Genomic DNA, 13191 nt, shown 5'->3' on the forward strand with positions numbered 1-13191 from the left:
TTTATACTACATATTAGACCCTTAGAAATTCAGTATATTTTTTTGTGTACTGATATTTAAAAATGAGTTCAAGTTTTATCACAATTCTAATTTTTAATTTATTACTTGGGTTCTACCTACTACATTGCATAGGCAAAAGGTATCAACTTTAAACGTGCTTTTCTTGACAAGTTATATATGACAGAAGTTTAGAACAATGTTATACATAAAAGTTATTAATTACCTTTATAAAATATGAAGTTAAACCACTGTTGCTGTGTGTCTCCAAAAATTAATTTTTAAAAAGTCAACTTTTTAATGTTATTACTTTGAGAATTTACATTATCAAGTGATAGATAAAGATACATTTTCCCCTATCTACAACTTGGAAATTATATGAATATAAAAAATAAAGTCATTTCTCTATGGTCCATGGGAAGCAGTAAGACATTTAAGATACTTTCTTTTTATGAATAAAAACTATTAAAACTAACATCAGATAAAAAGTTTTTCAGTCTCATAAATCTAAGTATGTCTTTTTGTTCAGAAAACTTTTATCTTACCTTTAATAATTCAAAATAGTGCCAACAATGATATACTGGCACCAGCATAAGGCGTGGAAGGACATAACGAACTGCCTCTTTAAAACCATCAGCAATGGACTGCAAAGTGAAAAAAAATAGTATATCTCTGATATAAAGGTTATGTGAACAGCAGTAGCTAACAGAAGTAGTTTTTTTTTTTTTTTTAGAAGTAGTTTTTAAGAATATAAGATACAGGGAACTCTGGCGGTCCAGTGGTTAGGACTTGCCACGTTAACTGCGGGAGCCTTGGTTTCAATCTCTGGTGGGAGAACTAAGATCCCAGCAGTTGCACACAACTCAGCAACAACAATAACAACTTACACTAAACACTAAACTACAATAATAACAACGCAGACTAAACAACAGCAACATAAGGGTACAGATATCTTTAATGGAACTAGTTTCTAGTCTAACCTCATTTGTGTTTTGAGCATTACTTAAAAAAAAAAACCAAGATAGAGATGTATCAAAACTATATTGAAAGCATTCTATATTGAAATCGAAGTGCTATAAATCAAGTTTGTTCCTTCTTTTAAGTTATCAGATAATTAAATATATACATTTCATCTTTCATGGCTAATATAACATTAACAATAGACTTCTCAGCTTTTTTTCCAAAAGTTTTGGGTTCCACATACCATAAAGGAATGCTGAAAAGCTATACATCTTCTCACGGTTTTTTATGTCACTTTTACTCAAAATGTTTTAAGTTTAAGTAGTTACAAAGAATGTGTCTGGGGGGATGTTGTACATTGTAGATGTGATTTAAACCTATTTCACCAAACAATGATCAAATAAATTTCAGATTTAGCTCATTTAACTTAAGAAAAATGCTGTCATATAACTTAATTGATAACAGCCAATCTTCACTGTCAAAATAAACAGCCAGATCAGACTAAATTTCCATAACAGGCCTGACTTCACTCTTAAGTTGAAATATACATGTTAATATCACAGTCTTAAGTATAGGAAGCACCTGAAATAAATTATAACTGCTTCTAACATAGCATGTTCAAGTATGAGAACTTTATAAGGCTCCCCTCTCCTTTATCATAATGGAATCAGTGAATTAAAATGGATGGGAATGGGTGAATTTAATTCAGATGACCATTATATCTACTACTGTGGGCAAGAATCCCTTAGAAGAAATGGAGTAGCCATCACAGTCAACAAAAGAGTCCAAAATGTAGTTCTTGGCTGCAACCTTAAAAACAACAGAATGATCTCAGTTTGTTTCCAAGGCAAACCATTCAACATTCCAGTAATCCAAGTCTATGCCCCAGCCACCAAAACTGAAGAAGCTGAAGGTGATCAGAAGACCTAGAAGACCTCCTAGAAGTAACACAAAAAACAGATGTCCTTTTCATCATAAGGGGTCGGAGCGCAAAAGTAAGAAGTCAAGAGATACCTGGAGTAACAGGCAAGTTTGGCCTTGGAGTACAAAATGAAGCAAGGCAGAAAGACTAACAGATTTCTGCCAAGAGAACTCACTGGTCATAGCAAACACCCTTTTTCAACAACACAAGAGATCGCTTTACACATGGACATCACCAAATGGTCAATACTGAAATCAACTGATTACAGTGTAGCCAAAGATGGAAAAGCTGTATATAGTCAGCAAAAACAGGACCGGAAGCTGACTATGGCTCAGATCATCAGCTCCTCATAGCAAAAATTCAGGCTTAAACTAAAGAAAGCAAAGAAAACCACTAGCCCAGTCAGGTACAACTTAAATAAAATCCTCTGTGAATTTACATGGGAGGTGATGAAGAGATTCATGGTATTATATCTAGATATCAAGGGAACATTTCATGCAAAGATGGGCACAATAAAGGACAGAAATGGTATGCACATAACAGAAGCAGAAGATATTAAGGAGAGGTGGCAAGAATACACAGAAGAACTATACAAACAAAGATCTTCATGACCCAGATAACCACGATGGTGTGATCACTCACCTAAAGCCAGACATCCTGGAATGCAGTCAAGTGGGCCTTAGGAAGCATTGCTACAAACAAAGCTAGTGGAGGTGATGGAATTCCAGTTGAGCTATTTCAAATCCCTTAAAGATAATGCTGTGAAAGTGCTGCACTCAATGTGCCAGCAAATCTGGAAAACTCAGCAGTGACCACAGGACTGGAAAAGGTCAATTTTCATTCCAATCCCAAAGAAAGGCAATGTCAAAGAATGTTCAAATTGTACCACACAATCGTACTCATCTCACATGCTAGCAAAGTAATGCTCAAAATTCCCCAAGCCAGGCTTCAACAGTATGTGAAACATGAACTTCCAGATGTTCAAGCTGGATTTAGAAAAGGCAGAGGAACCAGAGATCAAATTGCCAACATCTGCTGGATCATCGAAAAAGCAAGAGAGTTCCAGAAAAATATTTACTTCTGCTTTGTTAACAATGCCAAAGCCTTTGACTGTGCACATCACCACAAACTGTGGAAAATTCTGAAAGATATGGGAATATCAGACCACTTTACCTGCCTCCTGAGAAATCTGTATGCAGGTGAAGAAGCAACAATTAGACCTAGACTTGGAACAACAGACTGGTTCCAAATTGGGAAAGGAGTACATCAAGGCTGTATGTTGTCACACTGCTTATTTAACTTATATGCAGTGTACATCATGCGAAATGCCAGGCTGGATGAAGCACAAGCTGGAATCAAGATTGCTGGGAGAAATATCAGTAACCTCAGATACGCAGATGACAGCACCCTTATGGCAGAAAGCAAAGAAGAACTAAAGAGCCTCTTGATGAAAGTGAAAGAGAAGAGTCAAAAAGTTGGCTTAAAACTCAGCATTCAGAAAACTAAGATCATGGCATCTAGTCCCATCACTTCATGGCAAACAGATGGGGAAACAATGGAAACAGTGACAGACTTTATTTTTGGGGGGCTCCCAAATCACTGCAGGTGGTGACTGCAGCCATGAAATTAAAAGACACTTGCTCCTTGGAAGAAAAGCCATGACCAACCTAGACAGCATATTAAAAAGCAGAGATATTACTTTACCAACAAAGGTCCGTCTAGTCAAAGCTATGGTTTTTCCAGTAGTCATGTATGAATGTGAGAGTTGGACTATAAAGAAAGTTGAGTGCTAAAGAATAGATGCTTTTGAACTATGGTGTTGGAGAAGAGTCTTGAGAGTCCCTTGGACTGCAAGGAGATCCAACCTGTCAATCCTAAAGGAAATCAGTCCTGAATATTCATTGGAAGGACTGATGCTGAAGCTGAAACTCCAATCCTTTGGCCACCTGATGCAAAGAACTGACTCATTTGAAAGAACCTGATGCTGGGAAAGATTGAAGGTGGGAGGAGAAGGGCACAACAGAGGATGAGATGGTTGGGTGGCATCACCAATGTGATGGACATGAGTTTGAGTAGACTCTGGGAGTTGGTGATGGACAGGGAGGCCTGGTGTGCTGCAGTTCATGGTGTCACAAAGAGTTGGACACAACTGAGTGACTGAACTGAACTGATTAGATCTAGTAAACAGAATGCCTGAACAACTATGGACAGAGGTCCTTAATATTCCACAGGAGGCAGCGAACAAAACCAAAGAAAAATACATGCAAGAACACAAAGTGGTTTTCTGAGGAGGCTTTACAAATTGCTGAAGAAAGAAGTGCAAAGCAAGGGAAAAAGGGAAAGATACACTCAACTAAATGCAGAGTCCCAGAGAACAGCTAGGAGAGAAAAGAAGGCCATCTTCAATGAACAATGTGACAAAATAGAGGAAAACAACAGAAAGGGTAAGACAAGAGATCTCTTCAAGAAAGTTGGAAATATTAAACAACATTTTATCCAAAGATGGGCACAGTAGAGGACAGAAATGATAAAAACCTAATAGAAACAGAAGAGATCAAGAAGAGATGGAAAGAATACACAGAAGAACCATACAAAAAAGATCTTTATCACCCAGATAACCATGATGCTGTAGTCACTCACTTAGAGCCAAATATTCTGGAGTGTGAAGTCAAATGGGCCTTAAGAAGCACTGCTGCCAATAAAGCCAGTGGCGGTAATGGAATTCCAGCAGAGCTATTTAAAATCCTAGAAGATGATACTATTAAAGTGCTGTATTCAATATGTCAGCAAATTTCAAAAACTCAGAAGTGGCCACAGGACTGGAAAAGGTCAACACTTATCCCAGTTCCGAAGAAGGGCAGTACTAAAGAATGCTCAGACCACCAGACAATTGCACTCATCTCCCATGCTAGTGAGGTTATGCTCAAAATCCTCCAAGCTAGGCTTCAGTAGTACATGAACCAAGAACTTTCAGACGTTCAAGGTGGGTTTAGGAAAGGCATAGGAACTAGAGTACAAATTTCCAACATTTGCTGAATCATAGAGAAAGCAAGGGAATTCCAGAAAAACATCCACCTCTGTTTCATTAACTATGATAAAGCCTTTGACTGCATGGATCATAACAAACTGTGAAACACTCTTAAAGAGGTGGGAATACTAGACCATCTTACCTGTTTCCTGAGAAACCTGTATGTGGGTCAAGAAGCAATAGTTAGATCCCGGTATGGAACTGACTGGTTCAGGGTTGAGGAAGGAGTATGACAAGGCTGTTTATTTCACCCTGTTATTTAACGTATATGCAGAGTGTGTCACGTGAAATGCTGGGCTCAATGAGCTATAAGCTCTGGAATCAAGATTGCTGGGAGAAATATCAACAACCTCAGATATGGCAGGTGACACTACTCTAATGGCAGAAAGTGAAGAGGAACTAAAGAGCCTCTTGATGAGGGTGAAAGAAGAGAGTGAAAAAGCTGGCTTAAAACTCAAAAACCTAAGATGATGGCACCTGGTCCCATCACCTTATGGTAAATAGGAGGGAAAGAGGCAGAAGCAGTGACAGGCTTCCTCTTCTTGCACTCTAAAATCACTGCAGATGGTGACTGCAGCCATGATATTAGAAGACGACTGCTTCTTGGCAGGAAAGCTATGACAAACCTAGACAGAGTGCTAGACAACAAAGACATCAATTTTGCCGATAAAGATCTGTATAGTCAAGGCTACAGTCTTTCTGGTACAGATGTACAGATGGGAGAGCTGGACAATAAAGAAGGCTGAGGTCCAAAGAACTGATGCTCTCAAGCCGTGGTGCTGGAGAAGACTCCTGAGAGTCCCATGGAAAGTAAGGAGATCAAACCAGTCAATGTTAAAGGAAATCAACCCTGAATACTCCTTGGAGGGACTGATGCTGAAGCTGGCCACCGGATACAAATAGCTGACTCACTGGGAAAGACCCTGATGCTGGGAAACGTTGAAGGCAGAAGGAGAAGAGGGCAACAGAGGACGAGATGGTTGGATGGTATCACCAATTCGTTGGAGATGAACTTGGGAAAACTCTGGGAGATGGTGAGGGACAGGGAAGCCTGGTAGACTGCAGTCCATGGGGTTACAAAGAATAGGACACAACTTGGTGACTGAACAACAACAACAATTAACTCTTCTTCAGGAACAATCTTTTTTTTTTTAATGATTGGTACCCTGGAGATTTTTATACCTTGGATTAATGCATGATAGGAAACTCCATAGGATAATAAGTAATGTGTAGGAAAAATTGGAAGAGAATGCAAAAACACAAAGTGAGATTAGAAACTAATTCTCTTCAAGATACCTATACTGCTAAGTTGTTGTTGTTTGGTCTAAGTTGTTTTTGCTAAGCTGTGTCCAACTCTTTTGCAATTCCATGGACTGCAGCCAGCCAGGCTCCTCTGTTCGTGGACTCTCCCAGGCAAAAATACTGGGGTAGGTTGTCATTTCCTTCCCCCAGAGGATCTTCCAGACCCGGGGACCAAACTCGCATCTCCTGCGTTGCAGGTGGATTCTCTGCTGCTGAGTTACCAGCGAAGCTCCCTGCACCTGGTGTCACCTGGAAAATCAGCAGCAGCAGGAATATCCCAGTTTTGAAAACTAATAGTCTGCAGAATAAATTATTTTCTAAAATTTATGAGGCATTTAAAAATCACTCTTGTTGATTTTAAATGTCATATATTTATTTAAAGTGGTATATCTCCTCATCAGGTAAATACAGACAGAAGCAACACACAATGTGAAGAAAGAGTTCGAGATACTGGTTTTAAAATATATCCTCATAGGTGAACACACCCATAATTCTCACCTAGTGTTAACTGAAGTAAACTATAATTTGTTCAACAGACTTTGACCAGAATATGCAGAGATTAATTTCTTTTATCATTTAATTAGGACAGTGATATAGATTATGCTGGATATAGGTTTATGTATTTTATATACAATGCTTTAACTGAAAGCAAGATGAAACTTTAGTCTATAAAACTGTCATTTACATTGTTAATTAGCACTGAAATGGCTACTAAAGTGTATTCTAAAATATTAATGCAATGTATGTTTATAGCGTAAGGAGGCCTCTACAGACAGTATACACTAATGTTTGCATGTTTAATATGTGCCAAATGTGCTTAATGTATTCCTGTTTAATTTTCATAACCATAGAGATGTACATTATCATTATCATTTTACAAATAAGTAAACTGATTCTCAGAGATTAAGTGATTTGTTCAAGGTAAGATAATTGACTCAAAGCCAGAAGCTCTAACTCCAAAGCTCATATTCTTAAAGTGTGCCTACATCTTCTAAAGTTTTATTGTGTTTTCTAATAAAACATTACTTTTTCATCATACAAACGAAAAATTTGTTTTACATTAATAGAGTACAAGTGAGTCTGGCCTGAAAAAGGGTGTTATATAACTCTGAGTTTCACTGAATATCTGGAATAATAGCTTAAATAATTGGGTCAGAAACATTAAAATCTCATAGTAAGAATTACTGGGTGCTTCCCAGATGACACTAGTGGTAAAGAACCTGTCTGCCAATGCAGGAGACATAAGAGACGTGGGTTTGATCCCTGGGTCAGAAGATCCCCTGGAAGAGGGCATGGCAACCCACTCCAGTATTCCTGCCTGGAGAATATACCATGAACAGAGTCTGGTGGGCTATATATAGTTCATGGGGTCGCAGAGAGTCAGACATGACTGAAGTGACCGAGCAGCAGCATCAAGAATAACTAATAAAATAAGGATGAAACAATTGTTGTACTTTTAATGAGTATGCAAAGATATTGTAAGCATACTGTTCCATTTAACTAATGCTTAATTTATAGTTTATATGAATATCTAAGATTTAACTTAAAAATTATTTCTTCAATTAAGTAAATATTGAGAATTAAGTGTAACTTTTATTCCAAATTGACAAGTTTTTGAGGAATAGATGATAATAACGGGAATTCACAGTAAAGGAGGCAGGGAGAAGATAATACATTCAGTTTTATTTATTTATATTTGAAGTCCTTGTGGGATATTCAAGTGAATTAGTTCAAAAGGTTGCTGGTTATATGAAGGTGTATACACACACACACACACACACACACACACACACACACACATCCAGTGTTCAAAAGAAAGTTATGGGTTAAAAATACAAACAAGGAAGTCACCAGCATACAGATGAAAGCAAAGGGCATGGATTAAGCCTCCTAAGGACAGCAAAAGGAACAGAACAGCAGGAGCTGATGTAAGCTGGGTAACACCTGCAACTTAGGAAACTGAGGAGAAACCAGAGAAGATGAGAATTACGTACAGGAGGATCACAGAATTCAAAAAGAGCAAGAGGGATATTCATAAATACTACAGACATAAACAGGAAATCAAAATGACCTCAAGATTTGGCAGTTAAGTTCATTGTCCAGGGCAGGTTTTAGTGTTATATCCTGGTTAGAGCACAGATGGTAGCAGTCCGATAGAGAATGATAAAAAGTAATGTAAGATAATTGGTGACAAATGGAAAAAAACAAAAGGGGTAAGAGTAAGAGTGACAAAGATTTGTTCATTTATTCACTTGTTTTAGGACAATAAACATTTGACCATATTCATATGCTAAGGGAGGAGAGCCTGTCTAAATGCAGGAAGCTTCTATAGCAGTAAATAGTCAAGGATTATCGATGCCAATCTAACCTTCATTAAATGTTGAGAGAGTAAAATGCAATTTTGTCTCTCTCCACTTACTCTCATTTTATCTAACTGCATTACAGAATCAATTAACTTGCATAATCTCCATTAATATACTTATCTCCTTTAAATGACAGCCCTAAAAGGAAAATAGTATGAGTATACACGAGGATATTCTCCACTCTTTATTATTTCAGTTCTATCTCTGGTAGGGAAACAGATCCTGAAATAGCTCTCCATCATCATCTCTACATCTCAGATCTAGAGTGCACCAGATTTTTCTAGTCACACAGTATTTGTGATGGTATTCTATAAAAGATTTCCACATTAAGGACAAATCGAAAGAACTCAAGACAGAAAACAAAAGACAACTTACAGTAGGTTTACAATTAACAGATTTTGAAGGACTGGTAAAATATTCCTTTAGTTTCTTTATAAAAAAAAAACCATCATTCAATTTAAGTTTACCTGAAAGTGTAGAGCCACTGCAGGTCTGGCCATCAACTTACTGAAATGTTCATTAAACTTTGGTGAAAGAATATCCTGGGATAATGTTTCATAAGGATCAAATGCTTGCTCCTATTTAAAAAAAAAAAAACAAAAATATGTTAGGTTTAAAAGAAAATCTTTTCTACTATCATGGCACAGATTATTTAACGGCAAATTTTTAGTTCAGCCCTCCATTAGGTTTCAGAACATTTTTTTATTCTGGGGACAAATAATAACTATGACTATAGCTTGGAAATCTTTTAAAAATGTTAAGTAATGACTTTAAGCAATAGATGACAAGAAGCTACTAGTCTTAAAATAGGTCACTGACTTGTAATCACAAGTACCAAACTATTAAATGCATATGTATATTTATCCCAGATAAACAAAAACTATTATTAGTAAAATAAGGCTGGGATTTGAAATTTCAGTTAGGTTTGCTGCTGCTGCTAAGTCGCTTCAGTAGTGTTCGACTCTGTGCGACCCACAGACAGAAGCCCATCAGGCTCCCCTGTCCCTGGGATTTTCCAGGCAAGAACACTGGAGTGGGACGCCATGTCCTTCTCCAATGCATGAAAGTGAAAAGTGAAAGTGAAGTCACTCAGTTGTGTCCGTCTCCTAGTGACCCCATGGACTGCAGCCTACCAGGCTCCTCCATCCATGGGATTTTCCAGGCAAGAGTATAGTGGAGTGGGTTGCCACTGCCTTCTCTGTCAGTTAGGTTTACCTGGGCTAAAAGTCTAGATGGTTGAATGGCATCACCGACTCTATGGACATGAGTTTGAGCAAGCTCCAGGAGTTGGTGAAGGACAGGGAAGCCTGCCTAGCATGCTACAGTCCGTGGGGTCGCAAAGAGTCAGACACAACTCTGAACTGAATTGAGACTAAAAGCAGTTTACACTGAGGATATTTTCAAAGGAAGCAAGAAGTGATACTTTCGCTGTTTTCTACCACACTTTTTCAAAATTAGAAAAAGAAACCAAAGACTAACATACAGTAAAATAACAAAACAGAAACTGCCCATATTTTGTCCATGTTTATATTTTTTAAAATTTCTATTATTTTATCATAATCAATATCTGCAAAGTTTAGTTAGAACTAAGACTTGTTTCATTTTCATATGTTAAAAATACAGTATGTTTTCCAGAAAATAACAAGTGTTGTCAAGGATGCTGAGACACTGGAACCTTTGTCCACTGACACTTGGAATGCAAAATGGTATAGCCCCTGTGGAAAAGTTTTGACAGTTCCTCAAAAAGCTAAACAAAGAACTACGATATGACCCAGCAATTCTACTCCTAGGTATACACCCAAAAGAACCAAAAACAAGTGACTCAGATACTCATATGCCAATGTTTAATGTAGCATTATTCACAATATCCAAAAGGTGGAAAAAGCACAAGGGTCTATCAACAAATAAATAGATAGACAAAATGTGGTATATACACACAGTGTAACATTATTCAGTCACAGAGAAGGAGTTCTGATAACATGCTATTACATGGATGAACCTTGAAAACATTATGCTAAGTGAAAAGGAGAATATTGTAATAATTCTACCTTTATCAAATATCTAGAATCAGCAAGTTCATAGAGACAGAAATAGATTAGGGGTTACCAGCGTTTGTGTGGGAAAGAATAAGGAATTATTACTTAATGAGTACAGAGTTTCTATTCAGGGTGATTAAAAGGTTTCAGAAATGGATAGTTATAATGATAGTATATTACTATGAGTTTCATTTATCCCTTAAACTATACACTTAAAATTGCTAAAATGGCAAATTATGTTTTATCATAAAATAAAATAAAAATTAGAAAATACATTTTTGAATACATGTTTCTGACTCATGATATCTTTAAGAGTATAAGCAACCAGATTACAAAGTAATACTTTAAGATAGCACAATATTAAAAAAAAAAGCTTTCTAATAAGAGCAAGCCTAAATATCTTGGTTAGGCATCACTAACTGAGTATTTCTATACTATCAGTTCCACTGTCTACAAAATGGATGTATTAAAAGTGATGCATATTTTCAGAAAAATTAAAAAGAGATTATAAAATTAGGAAATTTACATGATAATTATAGAAAGAACTTTTAACATGTTTTCCAAAAGAAATAAAACTAACCAATGAATATGAAAAAGTGTTCAACATCATTAAAGAATAATGAAATACTGTTATTCTCTCACTAGACTGGCAAAATTTAACGGGATAACAACCAGATCTGAAGATGTGGGGCCAAAAAGAGGGCCTGCATATACTAGAACTTATCTGGAAGTAAATTTGGAAAAACGCTTCAAAGTTCTAAAAATGTACCATAATTCTACTTCTGGGACTGCATCTTAAAATAATTAATGGATTATAAACGCATTATATAAATGTTTGTTATAGTATTGTTTATAATGACAAAAAGAACTAAGACAACCTACATGTTTAGTAATAATAGATCGTTAAAATAGTATCTCCACACTACACGGTACTTTCAGACTTTAAAAGCTATGAAGTATATTTATTAAGATGGAAAATGTTCATGATATTGAGTGAAAAAAAGCAGGTTGTAAAATAAGATTCTATTTTTGTAACTGCACATAGGTTTGTTTAAACATGTAGACAAACATTCACAAGGATAAATAAATCTTATAAAGACAATCTCTAGGTTTTGCAAAACAGTGATTTTTGTCTTATACTTACCTACATTTTTCTGAACATTTTTACAATGAGTTATGTTACTTTTATAATCATTTGAAGTACAAAAATATGATTTTCACTTTGAGAAAAAATATATAAATTTCCTTTTTCATTTTTGGAAATTAAGACCAAAATCCAAAAAAGTTAAACTTTTAGCTTGGTCAATAAAACTTCTATGGCCAATAAAAGCAATGATCAATAAAATTTCTTTTCTTTCCACCTTAAGTGCACTTGCCGTCAAAAAAGCAAGGTCTTAAACATTACTAGTCTATCAACTTTTGATATAAATATTAGCATAAATACACCATAAAGTGCGACTATAAAGACAATGTAATTTTAGTTTGCTACTGGTTAAATCTTAAGCATTTTTTATAGCAGCCAGCAATGTCTTCTAATTTTCACAAAGAAATACAGCACTTATAACTTTAATGGGAAAACAGTTTTGTAAATTTACCTCTGCCAGATCTTCAAAACAGCTGCCAGCTAAGGGATGAGGGCTACTTTCATCAGTCATTTCAACTGTGTCTTCAATTAAACCTAAAAGTTTCACAGTCAATTCATGTATATCTAAAATGTTACTGAAAATCTTTTCAATATCCTAAAAAAAAAAAGACAAGGTTAAGACATGTCAGGTTGAAAATTTCATTAAAGAATTATTAAATATAAGTAATATAAGTGCTAAGGGTATATTTTCATCCAATCGCATACCAGTATATTTCAAGACATAAAATATATTCCATATCATAGCAAAAGTCAATCATGAATAAGGAAGGGAAATAAACCTCTTGGATTAGATTTAGAATTATTGACCAAAACTGTACAGAATCTATATTTTCCAGTAAATGTGCTGTAAATCTCACATGGTGGATGATTCTTAGCAACTTTTTAAATAAAGAATTCTGGCATTTGAGTATTTTTAAACTGGGTGGGTGCTAAAAGTCTTGATCAAAGTCTCAGAGTTGGTTAATGACAAAAGCTGGGATCAAAATGAAGATCTGACTCCTGACTAAGACACAAAGTAGTTCCACAATATGTGACCTGTCTCTTAAATTTGAGGAGGAATTAAAGATTTCAGTCAAGCTCTTCACTGTGAATTTTATCTGGGTTAAAACATGTTAAATACTCTAAACAAGAAGACCACATGACTGATTATCCAGGTTATAGCCAACTATTATTCATTCTGCATCTGGTAATGGAAACATGGATTAAGGAACATAACAGACTCGAGCTTGGATCCTCGTCCCACTACTTGCTAAGTGAATGACCCTGGATTAGGACGAGAATAACAGCTAACATTTCTTGGTCACTTACTATGTTCCAGGCACTACTATAAGTACCTGACATGTAAGTTCATAACAGATTAGATACTATCATCATCTTCATTTTATGAATGAGAAAACAGAGGCACAGAGCAATTATGTAATTTGTTCAGGGTCACACAG

General features: G+C 36.0%; 1 protein-coding gene across 2 annotated transcripts in view; it reads right to left on the reverse strand.

Annotated features, from left to right (window-relative positions):
- SOS2 (SOS Ras/Rho guanine nucleotide exchange factor 2) overlaps positions 1–13191 on the reverse strand; it is a 97978-nt gene that overhangs the window by 47793 nt on the left and 36994 nt on the right. For both annotated transcript variants that reach the window (XM_020900972.2, XM_020900973.2), the window contains exons 6-8: positions 12204–12347; positions 9040–9150; positions 543–641 (exon numbers count right to left, since the gene is read on the reverse strand). In XM_020900972.2, coding sequence (XP_020756631.1) covers positions 543–641; positions 9040–9150; positions 12204–12347 — 354 coding nt within the window. The remainder of the gene's footprint in view (positions 1–542; positions 642–9039; positions 9151–12203; positions 12348–13191) is intronic.

This window comes from Odocoileus virginianus, chromosome 6 (assembly GCF_023699985.2).
Source record: "Odocoileus virginianus isolate 20LAN1187 ecotype Illinois chromosome 6, Ovbor_1.2, whole genome shotgun sequence".
In the NCBI taxonomy this organism is placed as follows: Eukaryota; Metazoa; Chordata; class Mammalia; order Artiodactyla; family Cervidae; genus Odocoileus; species Odocoileus virginianus.